At 36.8% G+C, this 19,638-nt stretch overlaps 1 protein-coding gene across 5 annotated transcripts in view; it reads left to right on the forward strand.

Moving 5' to 3' along the window:
• The window catches only part of RGS7 (regulator of G protein signaling 7), a 285,010-nt gene that overhangs the window by 221,315 nt on the left and 44,057 nt on the right, over positions 1 to 19,638 (forward strand). For all 5 annotated transcript variants that reach the window (XM_062573649.1, XM_062573647.1, XM_062573645.1 and 2 more), the window contains 2 exons: positions 6,069 to 6,120; positions 18,287 to 18,351. In XM_062573649.1, the coding sequence (XP_062429633.1) occupies positions 6,069 to 6,120; positions 18,287 to 18,351 (117 nt within the window). The remainder of the gene's footprint in view (positions 1 to 6,068; positions 6,121 to 18,286; positions 18,352 to 19,638) is intronic.

Consider the following 19,638-nt stretch of genomic DNA (forward strand, 5'->3'; position numbering starts at 1 on the left):
GATTAATTTTATGATAGAGTCAAAGCAGATCTATTTGTTTGCTCACCATGTGTGGCAGCCATTGCTGCCCATATGTTTAATGTGGAATATGTATTATACTGCAGGATTTTATTTCACATTTATTAAGAGGAAGATTATGGATTTCTGTGGTTAAATTTAATTAATAATGTAAGTCTGTAGTTCAAGAGAAACAGTATGCATTTACATATGCAAAATCCATGTTCTGTCAATGTAAAGATCTTTTTAACAGCCAGTTTTGTTATAAATACTTAAATGGTTCTATGATAGCAAGTGTGATACAACGTAAGACCTTATTTTTCTAGCTGCTGACTTGTACTGGCTGTTTATTCAAATTACGAATACAATTAAATGAAGTGCCTTAAAAGTGTAGAAATAAAAACTGGCAGCATTATTTCTGCCTGGGCTGATAAACAGTACTTGACTTTCCCCAAAACGTTCTACCACCCACCTTCCTTCCGGCTATAAGTGGGATGTCATGGCAAAGTGACAAATGTTCCTTGTTTAATGCTTGTTCATGACAAACTACTTCACATTTCCTTCTGAGAAAAATAATTTTTAAGTATAATAATTCCTTAAGATTCTCTACATTTCACAAAGAAAATTAATCTTTTATAAATGTCTATCTGAAAATGGTGGTGGTGAGGTACAGCATCTTATACCATGTCTGTCTCCTGGGCAAAATCTTCAGTTACCTAGGGTTTGTAGGTCATGAAACTGAGCATATATGTTGTGTGATGTTTGAGCTGTAGGAATATGTAGCACTGTAAAGGATGTTATAGATACTTCTGCAGTTTACTTTGAATATGTGAGTTGTAAGAAATAATTAAACCAAATTTTCTCCCACAGATTGCATTAAATTTGCAAATGTAAACCACTGTCCAGGCATAGAGAAGTTCATTTACAAGGGCAATGTCTCCTTACATTGCTATGGGAGTTTTTTTAATAGATCAGAAGTGGGAGGCTAGCTTTCTACTTTGCACACACTCCATTTTCTCACTTACCTAAACCTCATTCCTTGAGACCGGGGAGCTTCTTAACAGTCTGTGCTGACTTGCTAGTCTTCCCTCTTTGAACAAGGTAAATATTTCACCCTCACTCTTTATGGATAACCTTTCCAGCAAATTCTCCTAAGGGGTTGTTTATAAATCTGGCCTGTGAAGTTATGTGATTAAAGAAAGGCTTGTAACATCTAAAGGACAAAGTAATACTCCAGACTTGTTTTGCAGGAAAATTGTTTTTTGGGTTCAGATGTTCTGGGGGTTTCTGCCTAGGATCTTGTACAAGATCGGCATTAACATGTTTGATTACTGTAGCTGGAACAAATAAAGCTCTCTGCAGCTAGGAGCCTGCCTGGTGCAGAGGCTGAAGAGGCAGACAGATTTGGAGAGGTGGGTCTGTACCCAGCACGTACTTGTGGGGAATGGAGACCCACAAGGTGCTGTCTGGTAGACTAAAGAGCCAGGCTGAATAGGAGTCCTTGATATACATTCCCAAAATCTTCATGTACCATTCCAATAAATGAATTACACTGTCACAAAAGTTTTGGAGATCAAGTTTCTCTATGGACCTTTTCCTAGCTAGGGGTGATACTGCTTGAAATTAGCATTTATTACCAGCATTCTGGTGAAGTAGATTAAGACTAAAACTTTGTAACTGTTAATATCAAACAATTGGGCAAGAAAATGTGGAAAACACCTTTGGGAAAACTTCAGTCATTTTTGCTACAGACAGATTTATCACTGATGGATTTTTGCATAGAATGACAGGATTATAAAAATCCTTTAATCAGAAATTGATTTTTAAAGCCTTTCATTTCCAGTGTCTATGTATTTTTTTAAGTTGATTTTTATTTTTGTGCTTTGGATTTTTTTTCTATTTACATTTTAACTCTGTTTTTTCTGTCTGTCTTTAGGACAGACACTTTGCACCACGCCCACCATTTCTGTTCTGTTTTGAAAGTGAATCACTCTTATCTACTTTTGAAAACATTTTTTGAGCAGATGTATGCCCTTCTTATGATAGTACCATAGTGTTGTACTTGCTGATAAGAATGAAATGTGACACCTTGCTTTGGTCAAAATATATTGCATCTAGAGTTTCTCTCCTATCTGCTAGGGGCTTTGCATAGTCAAAGACCTAATATGGTCTTGACAAATCCAAGTTGTACTAACTTTTTTGCTTTTAGAGATTCGCAAATGGATAGTGTATTTAAACTGTTTGAGTTTGAATCTAGAAAGCTTGAGTTTAGAAAGTTTCAACCATTTACATTGGCTGAACTAACCTGAAATTCCTTCAGTCGTTTTTTTTTTTTTTTTTTTTTTTTTTTTCCTTTTGGGAAAAGATAGGTCTTTGCCCTGTTCTAGTCTTCTGGGACTCCTCTGTCCTATGTGAGTTTTAAAAATAACTTGTGTTTCAAAGGTCACTTGTGTGAATGTTTTTCACATATATAACTTGCAAGTCAGATAATTTTCACCCCTTGAAGCATCCTGCAGGTAATTCAGTACTTTTGATGACTCTTAGATATCATAGAGAATTAGAGATAGGGGAAGAAGAAAGATATTAAAGCAAATTTCTACTCATAGTATTTTCACATGCATATAACTCCCAGTGCTGCTGCGTCAAGATATGGATTTTTATCTGTTTTTGTTTTTTACAGATAAAGCCACCATTTATACACATGAAAATAGGATGGTTCCTTAAGCATTCTGTGGCAAATTTCATCAGGCCTCCAGCTTGAACTGTCTGACCTTATATAAATATTTCTCATCCTGTTTTTTTCTGTACTTTGCCCTGCAGTCTTATCTTCTTGTCAAAATTAATTTTGGGCATGCCCAGAGAATTGATTGTAGCAGGCCTGAACTTTGTTCCCACTTCAAGGCAGCTGGCTGGAAGCCAGCCCTGGCCACGTTGCTGTGCTCGAGCTAATGAGCTCGCTTCTCGGCAGGTCTGTTAGCCGAGGCAGAGCACCACGCTCGCCGGGTCACAGCCCTGGTCCGGGGGTAGCTTGTGTCTGCCCAGTTCAGAGCATCAGCAAGGGAAACTCGTGCCTGCCTGTCATCCCCTGGGTGGAAAGACCCTTTTCTGAGCATAGTCTGCCTCGTTCTGGAGACTAAAGTAAGGAAGGCTTTTAAAAGTCATCTGTACTACCTGTTATTTTAACTTCTTTCCCATCTGGGGATGTTTCCTTTCTGTTGATTTTTTACTTTTGGAGGCGGGTGTTACCTTTTAATATATATTCTGGAGCCGTTTATTATTACTTCTCCTGTACTTTTCTAATTAAAACTCATGTTTTATTTTAACCTCTCTGCTTTTATCTCTGGAAGGGTGCGAGCAAGGAGAGCATACACATTCATTAGTATACCCATTCAATGGCACTTCTTGCATGAGCTCTTTTTGGTCTTCAGCTGACTGAAGATTGCCAGTGTGGCCTCACTGGTCTGTAACTATCCTTTCTCTCTAAAGGTACTTAGACACTTAATACAGTCTTTCTCAGTAACTGTCAGCTCCCTTCCATCTCTTTAGCGCTCAGATTACTTTCCCAAGAGACTGTATCTACCTGTTCTCTGGTCGGTTGAACGCTTTTCTGTGAGCTCTGTCATTACACAATCACTTTTGCCCAAATGCTTACACATTTGCAAAGTCTCGTTAGTTTTCCTCTAAAGGAACCAAATCTAAAATATGTGTTCTCTCTGCAGCTTTGTTCACCTTCTGAAAGAAAAATGTGTCTGCTGTACATTTTTCAGAATTACTTGTATGCTGTCATGTTATTTCTTCAGCAGGTATCTGGTTAAGTCCTCTATTAGAAGCAGATCCTGTCATTTGAATGCTTCTTTTTGAAGTTCAGAAAAGCCTTAGCCACCTCTTTCTCCTAGTGAGGTAAATATTTTGCAAGACTAGAGAACCTGCCTCCTTCCCATAGTCTATCATCCCCACCATGCAAGTTCCGGTAAAAAAAATGTCTTATTTTTACAAAATACTGAAAACAATAATGTCAGATTTATCCCTCATCGATACAATCTCTCTGAGCGCCTCTCAGAACTATTTTTGCAGTATGCTTTCTGGCCAGGGGTAGCGTGAACTGGCAGAGGCCTCCTGTTATATCAAACACATAGTATATTCCCTAATGGCCTAACCTGAAATGAATGCCAAAATCTTGGGAGATTAGCTCTAAATCAGAAGATCAAATTTACTTTTTAAATCTTATCTAATTTCTCAGGCGCTATCCTAAGTGTATATAAGGAATTTTAAAATGGAGTTCACGGCATATATACCTACCACCAGAAGAATTTTTTTTCCTTTTTTCTTCTGAATGATTTCTTCCCCACCGCCTTTCTCCAGGCATCCTCCAACACAGATGCTACTACCTCCGAATAATTTCTGTGCCCCAGCCAGTTTCAGCAACTTCCTGAGCTAGATGTGGTTTCTGTGTGTTCAGAAACTCCAAGTTTGAAAACTGTTGAGTTAAACCAGTTTAATATTGTTTATAAGATTAATGCTTTATAAGATTAATATTGTTAAAGCATCTTTACAGCTTTTTGGTTCTCTGGAATTCACTGAGTGCTGCCATTTATAGTTTAGAGGTTCTCTTGCCTTGTGTCGCCATTTGTGGTTGTACCAGTCACTTTGGTTGCAGTAGCTCTACAAAGGAATAATTGATAGGAAGAATGACTTACTGTTACTCCAGTACAGAGCAAGAAACCACTTACAGAAAACTTGTCTCAGCCTTTGAAATTAGCCTATGACTTTTTTTTTAATCCTTTAACTTATTATTATTGCTTTGTAAATAGCAAAAAGCTGCAAGATTGAATATTACATTTTCTACATTTTGTATACTGTTTCAAAAGACATCTGTAATACTTTATTTTAGGTGTGTATATTTCCTGGCTTAGAAGTAGGTCTGGGAAGCAAACAAGATGCAGGAATGAGCCTCTGCTGCTATTAAGGTTGATGGGTCATTGTTACAATAAAGTTAAATTTTTAATCCTACTTATTTAACCTGAAAGTGGGTGTGAATGTGTCACCCTTCTGTCCTCTTGATTTTTAAATTACCATTAAAACAATTTTGAGGGAGGTATACATGAAGAGAGGTTTCCACGTTTGCAGCTGGAATGTCTTTGAGAAAAAGTGATAGGAACCAAAGCGTAAAGTAGAAGTTTGTCCTAAGGAAGAACCTGTGTTTTAAAAATACAGCTCAGACCAGTCATCACATTTACTTAGGATAAATCAGCTTCCCAAATGATATATATTTGTGTGTGTGTATGTATGTATATATATATATATATTTATAAATAAAAATATACCATCTGTATAAATACTATAATCCTTTAAATTTTTATCAAAAAGTTTTTTCATCCGAAAAATGCCTATGTTGTCTTACTTCCGTCATTTGGTGAAAGGGAATTATTTTAACAATATATTTCACCCAGCTTTAATAAAAATAATTTTGAATTAATTCTTGGTACTTTTATTGGATTTCCGTTAAAAATATTATATTTTAAATATGAAATGACAAGTGATAAAGACATTTGGAAAAAAACAAGAGCTTCAACAAATGAAAATGACTTTGATAACTTCGTGAAAACAGGATGTGTTTATTGGCAACTTTTAATAAATCGCTTCTAGGAAAGAGTCTCCAATATTAATATACATTAATGAAAACACTTCAAAATCAAGAACTGGATGGACCTGAAAGTCTCTTCTGTTTTTTCACCTTCTAAAACTCATTCTTCAGGTCATGAGAGAGGTATGTTGCTAGGGAAGATGAAAAAGACAACCTCACTCCCTAGCCTTGTGTTTTTTGTTCCCCTACCTTTAAAAATAAAAAGAACACCTTGTTCTTCATTTTCAGTGCCATTCTGACACTAGTGCAATAAACAAGCATACCAGAGTAATTTGCTGTTTTGATGCCTATTTCAAAATTGTGGAATTAACAGTATAACAGATCTATGAAAAATGTGAATTGACTTTAGAAAGCAGTATCAATCCAAGGACTGTATAATGCTTGCATTGTCTAACCTGAGTTCCCTACTTTTTTGTTTTGTCTATAGACGCCCTATTTTTGGCCATCTAATTGTTGGGAGCCGGAAAACACAGACTATGGTCAGTGTGGACGTCTTTCCTATTTCTTTCGGGAATTATGTATTATATGAATGAACACATCATAGCAGTCTGTCTCGTTTGATCATCCCACTGTTAAAAAAATCATTTATGTTGTGTGATCCCTGTGCAAGAATTGCTAATACTGATCTAAATGTGTTGTTCCGTTTTGCAAGGTTTATTACAGTGGAAGTCCAGTTTCAGGTTGATCCAGGAGGAAAAACAGTCTCAAAACACCCCAAAATCTACTTTTCCATTTACACTTCTATTTACTCTGTTGAGTGCAGTCTTTTGCAGTGGCAAAGTCTCAGTGAAACGGAGGATACTTTATTGATGATTATACAGTAGACCTCTGCCACCTTTCTGTGGCTTACACAGCTTGATTTCAAATATATTGCTGAGTAAAGCAATTCCAAACTGAGGTTTTCAGCAGAACTGAGTGCCTTCAATGCAGAGTTTGAAAACAGTGCCAGATTCCTCGTCCTGTAGAATGAGAAATGCTTATCTTTCTTAAAAAAATACTAAGATTTGAAGGTGTCCAGCAAATAAGAATCAAAAGGGTCCTAGAGAGCTGCAACTTGTTTCACACCTATTTGCGACTCCATATGAGGAAATTGCTGGAACTGGCTAGTACTAGAGCATTCACAGAAAAGTCAATTTGTAAGACAACTTTTCAACAGTGTTCTTATTGGGTTAGCATCTTCCCAGTTCCAGAAATTAGCATTTGCCCTGTGGCCTGACGATTTGTTTCACAGAGCTTTCTGTGAAAGTAAAGAGATGGCAGCTGAACACAGCTGCTAGCAAAAAGGATCGTGTAACTGTTGTAAACAAATGGTTGTCAGAAGAATAAAGAGTACAGATAATATTTGAGAATCTAAAAGTAATCTTAGGTAAGGCTGAAATGGTTTGAGGGTATTAAAGGATAAATTTCACCCCAAATCAACTCCAAAGAGGTTCTGCAGATTTTCGCAGTAATTCTGTTCATTTCTAGAAAATATAAATAGAATATCTTATTACAGATATGCAAATATATTTGCTACTTATAATGTATTATGGTACTGTGCAATGCTTCCTTTCTTACAGACTATGGGTCATATCCTGCACAACCTTGAATCTCCACCTCCCAAAACGAATGAGTATGACAGGCATTCAGGGTCTCTCAAATAAGCAAAAAATAGGCTTTGTCAGTAATTTTCCTTTATCAAATAACAAAGCAAACCACTTTCTTTGGTATTGACCTAATTTTACAAGCCTTTGAAAACACACTACAACTTTATTTTATTTTAAAAAATACTCCCAATCATTTACCATTACTCAATTTACCCTTACTTACACATAACTGGGCTACTGCCCAGAGTGAAGAATACTGCCAATAGAATAATTAATTAACCTTAAGCTACAAATAAAGTGAGATTGCGATACCTTGTGTGTTTGTTCATTTGTTACCAGAGGTAAATCAGAAAGAAATAATCTTTACATCTTGGGAGATTACTCTAAAATATCATTTCATTTCCTGCTCTATATTAGCTTGTAATATCAAATATTTCATGACAAAGATAATGTAAAAAAAAAAAAAAAAAAAAAAACCCACCAAAACAAAATCTTTTGAAAGTGTTCTTCAAGACACTGCAGACCAGTTTTCACAGTAAAGCAGAATAGTGGTATTTCTTGGTGGAAGAAAGAGGGTTTGAATTAATTTATCACATGTCAAAATGAAATCATATGGCCTTGATAACTGTCAAAATAGTGACCATTTGATCACTTTGAGGCTACTAAGAAAATGTCAATTTTCAGAAAGTGCTGAACATTTCCTTCCCTTCCGCTTGAAAAACATGCTGTAAGAGATCTAAAGATAGATGCCTCAAGTTGAAAATCATTTTTAAAATTCTTAGGTTTCATCTGTTGAAGGTACCTATCTTAATGCTGCATGACATGGAGTCCACCCATGCAGGATATGTTCTGAGCAGAATACCTTCCATTTCAGCAGGATTTTATTAATGAAGATACATATGCACACTTCACTTTCTTTGTTTTAGAGGCTGGTGTAGTTCAAAGCACTTCGCATTTCCTGTGAGTTAAGTCGTGTCCCTGAATTATGATTGATTTTGTCACTATTAGCATTGGATCTCAGGTTCAGCACACTGGCTCTGTCTGTTATGGAGGTGACTACAGCTGATGACTGAGCATGCTATCTGCCTGTAATGCAAGCAATGTTATTTTATGGCTAGCAGACTTTCTTCTAGCAAAATGAAAAACAGTTCATGTCATCAAGAGTTAATAAAACTACAAGAGCTGTTAAGTTTATAGCACTTCAGAATGGGTAAATATGTTGCATGTGAGATTGTTACTCCATATACATATGGGCTCATGGGACTCGTCAGGTACTATTGGAGGTTTACGGACTCAGAGTGTTGGAAATTTGAGGAAATTAATGCTTTGCTATTCTCATGTTTGAATGTGGTAAATAAGAAATATGAAAAATAGGAGAAAATTCCATTCAAATTAAAATACAATTTATTTTTATGTTGGAAAAATTCAAGCCTAAGCCTAAGTACAGAAAAGTAGTTGTGAGAATGCAAGCGATATATAAGACTTTCAAGACAAGTGGATGGAGTTATGTAGGAAAATTAGTAACCATTAGTCCTTTGCTCTCTATTGCTTTTCTGCTGGTGTCTAGACTCAGAAGTGCCTGTGACATACAGAGCTTTTCCTAAATTTAATTGTAAAGAAAAAAGTATGTTTAAAGGAGAGGCAGAATAAAATTTTGAAAATGACAGTGGTACTTATAACACAAAAGAGATTTGAATGAGGAGAAGACAATATTCAATTGCCTCTATATATTTGCAACAGGACGCTAGTTTAGTGTTGGAATTTTTTTGATGTGCATTTCTCCTGAATGAGTTAAAAATGGAGGATTGCAACTGTTCCTGGGGAGGACATTCAACACACATATGCTTTAAGAGGAAAGTAGGTTGAGGAAACAGTACTTAGAAGTCTGATTTCTTTTTTGTCAAAATGTAGGGATTTTTGTAGCAGGCACAATATGCGAGAGTTCAGTAAGGTTTTAATATTAACTGGGAGATGACTGAAAACTGCATGTCTGTGTCAAGTGTGGTGTTCAGTATTGGTAAGCTAACTGAGAAGATAAAATGGAATTTTGGGCAGTAATATTCACTGTGTGCTTCTTTTAATGAGCAGTAATGGTGAACTGCCAGAAGCCTGAATTCACAAGATGCTTAAAACATGCTTAAAGACTTTACAGAATCTTGGTGGGCTCTGTAGAACACATGAAGTAACTGCTGTTGCAACATGAGTTTAAGAGCACATGTCCACGTGTTCTGTAAATGCCACTAAATGCCACTATTTTCTACATATTCAAAAAAATCCTTAAATTCTGATGCTGTGAAGAAGAACAAGTTTTGAAGTTGCACATACTTTCAGTAGCCTTCCAGATAAAGTCACGTGCTGAGAAAGAAGTGTTCTAGGAAATTCAAACACTTACAGGAAATAAGCCTTAATTAATTACTTCCTTTAAAAGTATAAGCTCCCTGTCTGGGTAAGAATAAATACTACGTGTAAAATTCTATGGCAATTCTATAAATATTCATAAGTCTCTTATCCAGGCTGAGTTATAATAAAATAAGGAAATTGTCCCCAGTACTTTTGCTCTGTGCAAGTTGTTGTCTCACAACCATTGCTCTCCAGCATTTTTGTGACAGCAAAAATCTGTCCTTTTTAAATAATAATACTAATTTCTTGATAATTCAGCTGGCAAGTCTGTCCTCCAAATGCTTCCTTTCTAATGATACTGTCTTATCACATAAGAGTAAAGGGACAAAGACCGCCGGCGTTCAGCCTCTGTTGCTCCATTCTGACCATGAGCCATCATACCAGGTTGGTCTGCCTCGCCTCTACCAAAACCTGAGTACAGAGCACACGAAGAGTAGTTGCAGCCATGTATCATGTTTTTCACAGACTGAGCATTTTCGTACAATTTTCTATGTAGAGTTTGTTGCCTGTTTATTTTGCATGCCTAGCTTCAAATGCCTCTGTGAAAATTTGAGTATTTCAAGAATTTTCTTTCTTACTCATCTTGCAGCCCTCTTTTCTCCTGAGAAACTGTCAGGAAGGAGGACAGTACAGCATAGGCATTGCAGGCTTTCTTTGCCCAAATGCTCAGGTGGGGGTCCCTCGGCAACTGCTTGGTGGTTAGCAGCGTGGATTTGAGAACTGTTAAGCCCTATTGCTTGCCTGAACTCTGCTGGAAAACTGCATCTGCTCAACATCTCTGGAAATCAATCCGTAAATATGAGTCAGTGGCTTGGGGCAAAACTGCTAGCAGAGTAGTGTTTTCTTCGATAAAATTGTCAGATATGAATAAAAACCTATGTGTTTAAACTTATGCCATGAGAATAAGGAGACATTTACCAATATAGTATAAACAGTTTGTGGACAGCTATATAAATCACTCACTAGGAGCTGCCTTTGTCACGTAAATGATGAAAAGAAAGTCTCATTTCAACAAGCATATCCTGAATTTTGTTCTGATGCTTGCTAATGCTGACATGGACAAGCAACCACAGTGAGGGCTCTCTGTAAGCAGGAAGCCTTTCCAGGAAATGCTTTCCCATCAGTCCCATCTAACTTTACCTTTTTCCAGTGTTTAAGGTGGCTCAGCAAGCAGATTAGTAAGGTATAATGGCAGAAGAAGCTGCTTCATCTGTAGTAGAAAAGGTAGAATCTCACCACTTCAGAGTTTTTTTACTACAGGAATATTTCTTTCTTTGAATGGGTAATCATTTCCTTATTATGGATAACATGTAAAATATATTTTACCAATATAGTCATATACACAAATACGAAAAGGTAACTGAGCCAAGTGGATGTTTTCTGTAGCATTACTTTAAAAACATTACTTTGAGAGCATTGATAATCTACATCTAGGTCCCCTATAAATAGAGACATAACTTCTTATCAAAATAAGTTCCGAGGTATATAAACATAACTCATAATTTTCAGAATTGCTTTCAAATCACTATGTTGAGTAAACTAAATGGGTTTGCCTATTTCATTAATAATATGGAAATTAGAGCTTTTAGGCTGTGAATGGAACAGTGACAACAAGTGCTTTTTTCTGAAGTCGTGTGCTGCCTTGCCAGTGTCAGCCCTTTGCCAAGTGGACACTGAGTCCCTTTTCAGTCCTTTTTCAAGTAATGGCCACCTTCTGGTGCCATCTCCCTCGCTGATTTTTGCATTTTAGGAGAGAACACTCTCCATCCTCTGAGATCCCCAGCCTTGCTGTGGATTGCACATGCCCTAAGGGTTTTATATGCAAAGCTCTTGCATTTGGATTTGTTGCACTTCCTTTTCCTAGAAGCTTTGTAGTTCCCTTCAGATACGAGAACCTTAAATAGAGATTGAAAGGGTTTTTTTTCAGCCAAAGCTGAGGGTAAAATTCTTGAATGCAAAACTGGAAGCATGATGATAACATCAAGAAGCATGCAATAATTCAATGGAGGGAATTTTAAATTAGACCTGACAACAGGTTATTCCATAGCTGATCCAATGGTTTAGGTAGCTTGAGTGGCCTCTCTTCATACAGAGCTTTTCCATGCAACATCATCTGGAGATTTTCATGTGGTAAGGATGGATCTGCCGTTTTCAAATTCTTGATTCTGGTAGTTTTAAATTGGGTTCTTTCTTGCCATTTGTTTAAATAAGAAAGCCCTCTATCCTTCCTCTAGATTTTTAATCTAATTGTATTTTGTAAACGTTTTAGCATTTTTTTCCTTATACTTAATGTTATGCATTTATTAAAGAGTGTAATTCTTTTATAGATCTGTGAGGCTGAATGGTGAGCCATTTGCCCACCTAAATGTTGTCATCTTTGCTTGTTAAGAATAAATGAGCCTCAATAACTGGCCCAAAAAACAAAAAGTATTGTTTATGCAGTAAAAGCAGAAGTGACTTAAAGATGGTATAAAATAGCCTAGAATGTCTTAATATTTAATTTCAGTTTTTCTAGTCTGTAGTCATCTTCTGTGCCAATTGTCCTGTACTTTTCATCCTTTTCTGACATAGACATACGCAAGTTGAGAATTCAGTCTGTCCACAGGGCAGTTTGAAACCCTTAAACTTTACAGTACTTTCTATTTCCTTTACTCTTTAAATACTGACTATATGTACGCATCTACACACTGTCTCTGAAATCAGAGTTTTGACTTACGGACAGTATAAATCTAATCTGGCTTCAGGGGGTAATGAATGTTCAGTGAAAATTATACTAACAGTGTGGGGCTAAATCAAAAAGTGTAGCACTATTGGCACTGGAACAATTATAAAAGGAGTTTAAGTTTGTATACGTGGTGGTGGATATATAGGTGATGTTATCTGTGATTTTCAGAGGCCCTGTTGTATTTCTGTTGAAGTTAATTGAAGCTTTTTCTCTGTTCTAGTGCGAGAGAGGATTTAGTCCTCTTTTAGCAATGAGCTTAGATTCCCAGCTTTAAAATTTTGGAGGAAGCTCTATTTTTTCAGTAAGTGTATGTAATAAATGTGTAATCAGTCCAGTTTCTTGATCCTAGAATGAAACCTGTAATTATCACTATGATCTTCTTTAAAGAAAAAAAAAATCTATAGAGGCCTCATATGAGCTTTGAAGTACAACTGAACAGAAGAGTAGGAAATAAAAAACAACTAACCATGGAAATGAATGTAATAGATTTAAAAACTTGCAGCAAGAAAAGCCCAAATAACCTCTCCATGCCCAAAAACCTCTTTGTGCAGCTCTCAGTAAAACACTTGAGAATCTCACTTTAAACCCTCAAATTGCTCAGATTTTGTGCACAATTGAACAGGATTTTCAAAAACTGTATTTACTCCATAGCTACTAAAGTGTATTTTAGCACTGGTACGTTATTCTAAAACCCATTTGTATACATTGCCATCTTTCTCTATGAAATATTCTATATTAATACTACCTTTAAAATTATTGGTAAGTCTGTTTTCTCATGATACTCAGTCAATTCTAAAGCAGAAGCTGGAGAATCTAATATATAATTCACTTCAGTAGAGGCAATTATGTTGATTGCAAAATCCGTCAGAATACATTGGCTCTAAAAATAAGACTGTATGTGGCAGTCTATATTTAGTAAATTAAGGTTATTAATCAGACTTGTTCATTGCATATCATTAATCCATATGTTAAGCATTTTTCAGCAGGTTTGTGAGGGAGAAGAGAGAGCGGACGGCACTGCCAGGGTAACCAAGAGCCAAGGGTAGCAGCATTGCAGGTAGGGGTAGTGTCCTCACCAAAAAAGTCTTGAGTGACCAGGCAGATCCAAGGCCAAGCCAGGAAATCGAGTTAGCCACACCAAAGTACGGAGCTGGATACCAGCATGCCTCCAGTGTATACAGGCACAGAGTTAGAATCTGCTTCAGGATTGATTAAGTTACAGTCCTACCTTCTTGGTCCTCTCATAAACACTTACGCAGTATGTAGAAATGATGTTGGTTTAACTACTTCTTTTTCTGAAAAAAATGGATATCCCAGCTGCCTTTTGCACCATTTAGATGGCTTCCTCCTGTCAAGTAATTGCTTTTTACAGTAGCCATGAGTTTGCTTCCTTTTTCAGTTCAGCCACAAACATCACACAAGTTTTCAAGATATAACATACCAGTAGTCAATAATAAATAAAATTCTTAAGCTCCTGAATTTAAAACATGATGTTTTAATGCCCTTCAAAACACATTTATACATACATATTGCATTTCAGGTTATTCATTACAGGACATAGGATCTGTGTTTATCTAACTTATTCACATTTAGCTGTAGAAGCAACAAACATTGCACATTCCAGATTAGCCTGAACTATTAGTTCATCAGTCCTATCCATGGTCTCAGTCAGACCTGAATAGATCCTCCTCTCTCCCTTTTTCTCCGTTAACTCTTGCTTTTGTAGTGCATTTTGCAGTATATTCTGCTCAAACTTTAAGGAAAGAAAATGAAATCTAGACTTCTACCAGAATGCAGAGAAGATGCTGTCCTTCAAAAAATTATGATTATTGAATAAATTCAGATACTTTCGCGATTCTTCAAAGTCTATCATACTTCCCTCACTCTGTCAGCATCGTAGCTTTTAAACATAAGTGTTCCCATGGCTGGAAAATACCATGAGTTCTATTATGGAGCAGTAGGATAACAGGAAGATACATAAGAGCAGAAATAGAATATTTTGACGACTTGCTTCCTTCAGGCACTAGAACAAACTACAGAATTTCCAGATTTTGTCAAAGTGCCAATACAGCACAATTACTGAAGACCATCTGATAATGATGAAGTCTGATAATTCAATGGAAGATGCAGTTACAAACATCTCTCATTAGCAGAAATGACCAGTACTGAGCTGGTATATCTTCTCCATTATTTTAATTTCCATTCTACAAATGCAGGTGGAGATGCATTCTGGAGAAAGGATGGGCATGCTTCCAGGCCAGAAAAATGCATGTGAAAATAAAATAGCGTTTAGTTTAAAAACCTTCCTGCAGATTTTACTTCCATATCAAGTGCTAAAAACAGTGACAATTCATACAAACCTTAAGACTAGAAAATCAGACATTTTCATTTTCTGAAATGCTGGGGACTCATGGCTCTCTGCTTTGACAGAAAAACAGGGACTCACATCCTCTCCAGATGCCGCAGGTCAGGCTACTGGAGACAAATAGTTACTTCGCACATGTTTCGGTGCAGAAAAGGGATGGTACTTAAGAAAGATGGTACCATCCCTATTTCAGATCTCAGTGTTTTTAATGCGAAAAACCTGAAATTTCATTTTGCTGTGCATTCAAGGCTCTGCCTGAAAATGAGAGTGACTTTCCCATTCTTCTTGTGTTCCAACATATTAGTGCATTTTGTTACAGACAAGCCAAAGACCTACGATTAGTAGGCTGTGAACTGATCAGCTAAAATTCTGGAGTTGCTGCCAGCCAGCTTCTCATGTGACTACAGTAGCTCTTAAGTAGATCCTTAAATATGCACTTTTATAATGAGAGTCTAATTGTTAGCACACAGCAATGGCAGTAGATTGAGCCAAAGAGTAGGCATGTGCTTCACAACTACTTTCTTGTGCATTAATAGATATGTTTTCCCCAGATAAGTAAATCTTTCTTGGGCATACTCTGCCTTCTCCACTCTGGCACATGGAAACACTTTTAAGATAAAGAATCCAAGCAACAAGTATTACAATCTTTAGGCTCTTGAAGGGGAGGGGATCTGGATACTCCAGAGAAAAAGGTCTGAGGGATGAATACGATTTTTCAAATCTTAGCTAAAAAATGCACATATTGGAAAAAAAAAACAAGCTTGTTTATGATGGACTATTTGCTATGGAGCTGCAGGGAACCCTTTCCACCCTGCAGGGAGGAAATTGCAGTATGGTCACATAGTGAAGCTAGGTTTTCTCAGACACAATATTGGGTTAATAATGTGGTATTCTAATTCCTCTGTCCTCCTCCTGATGGTGATTGTTTTGCTAGTGCTGAGAACTCTGTGATATAAAGATGCTATTTGCTTAAAATCTGTCCTGACAGAAAGATGCATAGTGGGAAAAGTGTATGCACAAGGTAAAATATATGCATAATTGGACTCAAGGAAGTGCTAATCTAATTAAAGGTTTCTAAGCTGAAAATCTTGTCTACTTTTTAAGTCATACTACTTTTCCCTGCAGATCTTGTTCTCTTTTGTCCTTCGACCATCAGAGTTAGCACACATTGCATGCGAGTCTTGGTATGTCAAGATGTTCCCTATTTAAAATCCATTTTTCAAGGATTTCAGGCATTTTTTTCCCCATGGAACACTGAACTTGAGAAATAGAGAAATTTGAGCCTGTGCTGCTAAATACTGTTACTGTCCAGAGATATTCTGAGGGAAACAGTGAGTGCCAAGGCTGTTGGGCCTGCTGAGCATCACATTTGGCAACCCAAGAGGATTACCCTAGATTTGGGTAGGGAGTACTTATATTTCAGGCTGCCTCCAAATCAAAGTCATGTCCTAGGCCCAGGATTAAAGTCATAATGCCTAGGACTTTATAGTGTATGGAAGGTGATCTTGAAAAGACTTTGAGCTGGAGAAACCTATACAGAGACCATGAAAATGTGTTTTTCAAGAGGTTAAGGAAATGTAGAAAGCAGGGAGTTAACTCCCGGAATTCTTAGAACCATTTAATCATTTCTAGTAAGTATGTATTTTAGTGCTAATACTTTTCAAGAGTTTTGATTTTCTTCTTACTCAAATTTTGAAAGAAAGTAATTTAAGTAATTTTGAAAGAAATGAGAGAAAACGCTTCACTACCAGAGGAGCTAAATGACAAAGACTGTCTCTGTCCTCAGTATTCTCCTACCACTGTACTCACTGTGGATGCAGCCTAGCTACGAAGGGTACAGAATTAATTCTCTCACCTTGTTGTGACATTTCAGTGTGCATTCCAATGCTGGAGTGTAATTGTACATTGATTTTAAAATATGTTGAAACTGAGGCCTGTAAGTCTGCTTCCACTTGCTGAACTTCTGTGATGTGTGCATGTGTATCTATCTTTATAGACTTTGCAGACACAAAGATACTTTGGAATTGGAGAGCTTGTAGGAGTAGGGTAAGAGGCTATGGCTTCTTAAGGGAAAGTGGAAAAGTATGAAAGAAAATTGACCAGGTAACACACGAAATGGGGAAAAAAAGACAAAAACTGTATCAGATATAACTTCATTTTCCATCAACTATCACCTGAAGCCCCAGTTGCACTTATTACAAGTGCTTATCATCAGTTCCACTGAAATAATCTAAAGCCATTGGAGTGGGCTTCCATGCATTTGCAGGTGATTCATCTGAAATAAATATATTTCTAAGGCGCTGTAAAATATAATTGCTGTGACTACTTTAAAAAGCAAAGCTAAATTTGAGTCAAGTACTTGATTCTTCCAAGTAGTTGCAAGAGTTCAGTTCCTTGATGAAGTTCTTACTCTTTGTGTACAAGACAAGTGGGCAAGTTGGCGGTCCGGAGATGGGAACTGTGGTCCATTCCTAAGGAGAACCCAATAAATGCAGGCTCTCTGGGCTAATTAAAAGGACCACAGATAAGCTAAGGTTTTCTTAGCTACACAGATCAAAAGAGTCTTCCACCTCACACATGCAAAGGCGCTCTGATGAAATGAAGTGAGTAAAATATTGCTCCTAGATCTTAGTAGGAGGAATTCTGTTGCTCTCCTCATCTTACCAGAGGGGAAACCTGTGTGATGTTCAGTCTTGATGTGAAGTATTTGTCACTAAATATAGTCTATTGGAAATGTATTTCCTTCAAGGGGAATGGAATGCATAAAGAAATCAGGATGTTTTAATGTAATGCAAACCACTGTGTTGTTTATGTAGTCTTAAGTTTCAGTTTTGTTCCTTCATCATTTCAGTATTTAGTTGTCTGTATTACATTTTATTAGTTAATATTCTGCTTAGTCAGAAAGGAATGAAGCCAGCACAGGTCTGCTGAAGGATCTTGGATTCAGAAAGTTAATAACAGAATATTTTTCTTCACTGTATCACCATATATGATGCTCCTTTTTCGTTTTTCAGTCTCACATTATTTTCTATTTTAAATGCTGATTATAGCAGACTGTACTGTAAGACATGAATTTTCATGGAATTATTTTTTAGCAATGATTTTCTCAAAGAGAAGTTTAATGATTTCTATGAGAGGGAAAAACAAAAGTATGTATGCATATGCACATTCTCAAAAAACCTATTTGCCTAATATAAAAACAGCCCCTGATGAAACTGTTATACTTTATGGATAATACATACACAGTTTAAAAATATTTTTTGCCATTTTCTCTTTAACACGCTCGTTCCCTGGCCATGAGACAACCTCACTCCAAGTGTCTCATGCATTTTGCATGTTATGTCTGTTATATAAAGCAGGATTTATAATTATTTAATGAATCACTGTTTCTGACCCATCATTTTAGTTACAATACTTGTAGCATTGATCTCATCTTTAAAGCTCTTTGAGAGCAGAGGGAGAAAAAAAAAAGTAGAATTAAAATGTGGATGAAGCCTCTTGATTTCTGATCTCCTGTGTTTATGAGACAGTAGCAAATGATGTATATGTATTATTTTATTCTGTTCCAGCTGTTTACCTCTGCAAGCGGACAATGCAAAACAAAGCAAGGCTAGAGCTAGCAGACTATGAAGCTGTAAGTACCTGGGAAGAAATAAATTAGTTACCAGCTCAACTTAGCCTGTAAAGTAATACTAAACATGAGGACTATAGGCATTGTGTATGAAGATTTATTAATAATCTAGCTTTTGCCATCATGTGGGTTTGACAGTGCTGAGGAATCATAAATGCTGTTTGAGAGACCGTAGTGAAGAATGGCTGGGTGAGAGCTAAGATTTTGGTCCATCTCTAATCCTGTTTGGATCATGCCAGGATCAGAAACAACTGTTCATAAATCTCAGATAGCCTCAAATGTTAGAAGGTGATTTTACCTCTATTCTGCATAGGGTTTGAATGAAGGAGCTCTAGCAACATTTTCAAAAAGACTTAGTAGCTGTAGAATTAAACTTTCTCCTCAAAAGGATGAACACGAGAAAAAGGGAGTTTGCTTAGGTGATGAGGATGGCGCTCACTAAGGAGGATGAGATGTCTTGAATCCCCTTATGCCCCCAAAGCTTCTGAATTTTTCATGAAAATGTCAACATAAAATTCATGACCTATCCTAGCTGTGCTTTCAAAGCTGTCCAGCTGCGTTACTGTGACATGATAGCGGACTAGTAAGCCAAGCTTCTCAACATGCCAAATACTCCAGCCACTGCACCATGCTGACACACTTTATTGCTTCTTCTGGCACAAGCTTGCTTTTCAGTGTACTGCACTGTGGGGTATGCATAATTTTATACGTACATGCCTTAGAAAATTCACCTCCCATATCCAGTCCCCCAAGAGCTTTATAAATGTTCTGATACTGAAAAGAGCTCTGGACTGTATCTTCACTGCTATTTGTGGTCTTTATTTTTAGTAAGTATATTGTAGGGATACATTTGGAATACACAGAAATACAGTTAAAATAGCACTTTTTGATAGGAGGTTTACAGACAGTTTTTCACTTAATCTCAGAAGAAGTAGTTTGGAAAGGTAGCTGGGGCTCTTTCTGCAGGAAGGTGGGACTGCATGCTGCTGTCATTTATGCTGGGGAGAGGTTAGAAAAGTTCTGTAACAGACAGTGAAGCTGTTCCAGCATCACCTCAGGAATTAATTTTGCTAAGGTTTTGCAAATCTTCTTCTTGTTATTATTTAGCAACCTATAGCACCTTTTCTGTACAATAGTGAAGAACTATAGTCTATTTTTTTTTAATGAGGATAACTGTGGATAGTTTGGAAGATTCTATATTACAAAAGGATTAATAGTTTCTCATTATTATACTTCAGATAAATTGATATGTAGCCAGCAGTATTCACCACAAACAGTTTGTACAGAAGA

Source organism: Rhea pennata, chromosome 3 (assembly GCF_028389875.1).
Source record: "Rhea pennata isolate bPtePen1 chromosome 3, bPtePen1.pri, whole genome shotgun sequence".
NCBI classification, from domain to species: Eukaryota; Metazoa; Chordata; class Aves; order Rheiformes; family Rheidae; genus Rhea; species Rhea pennata.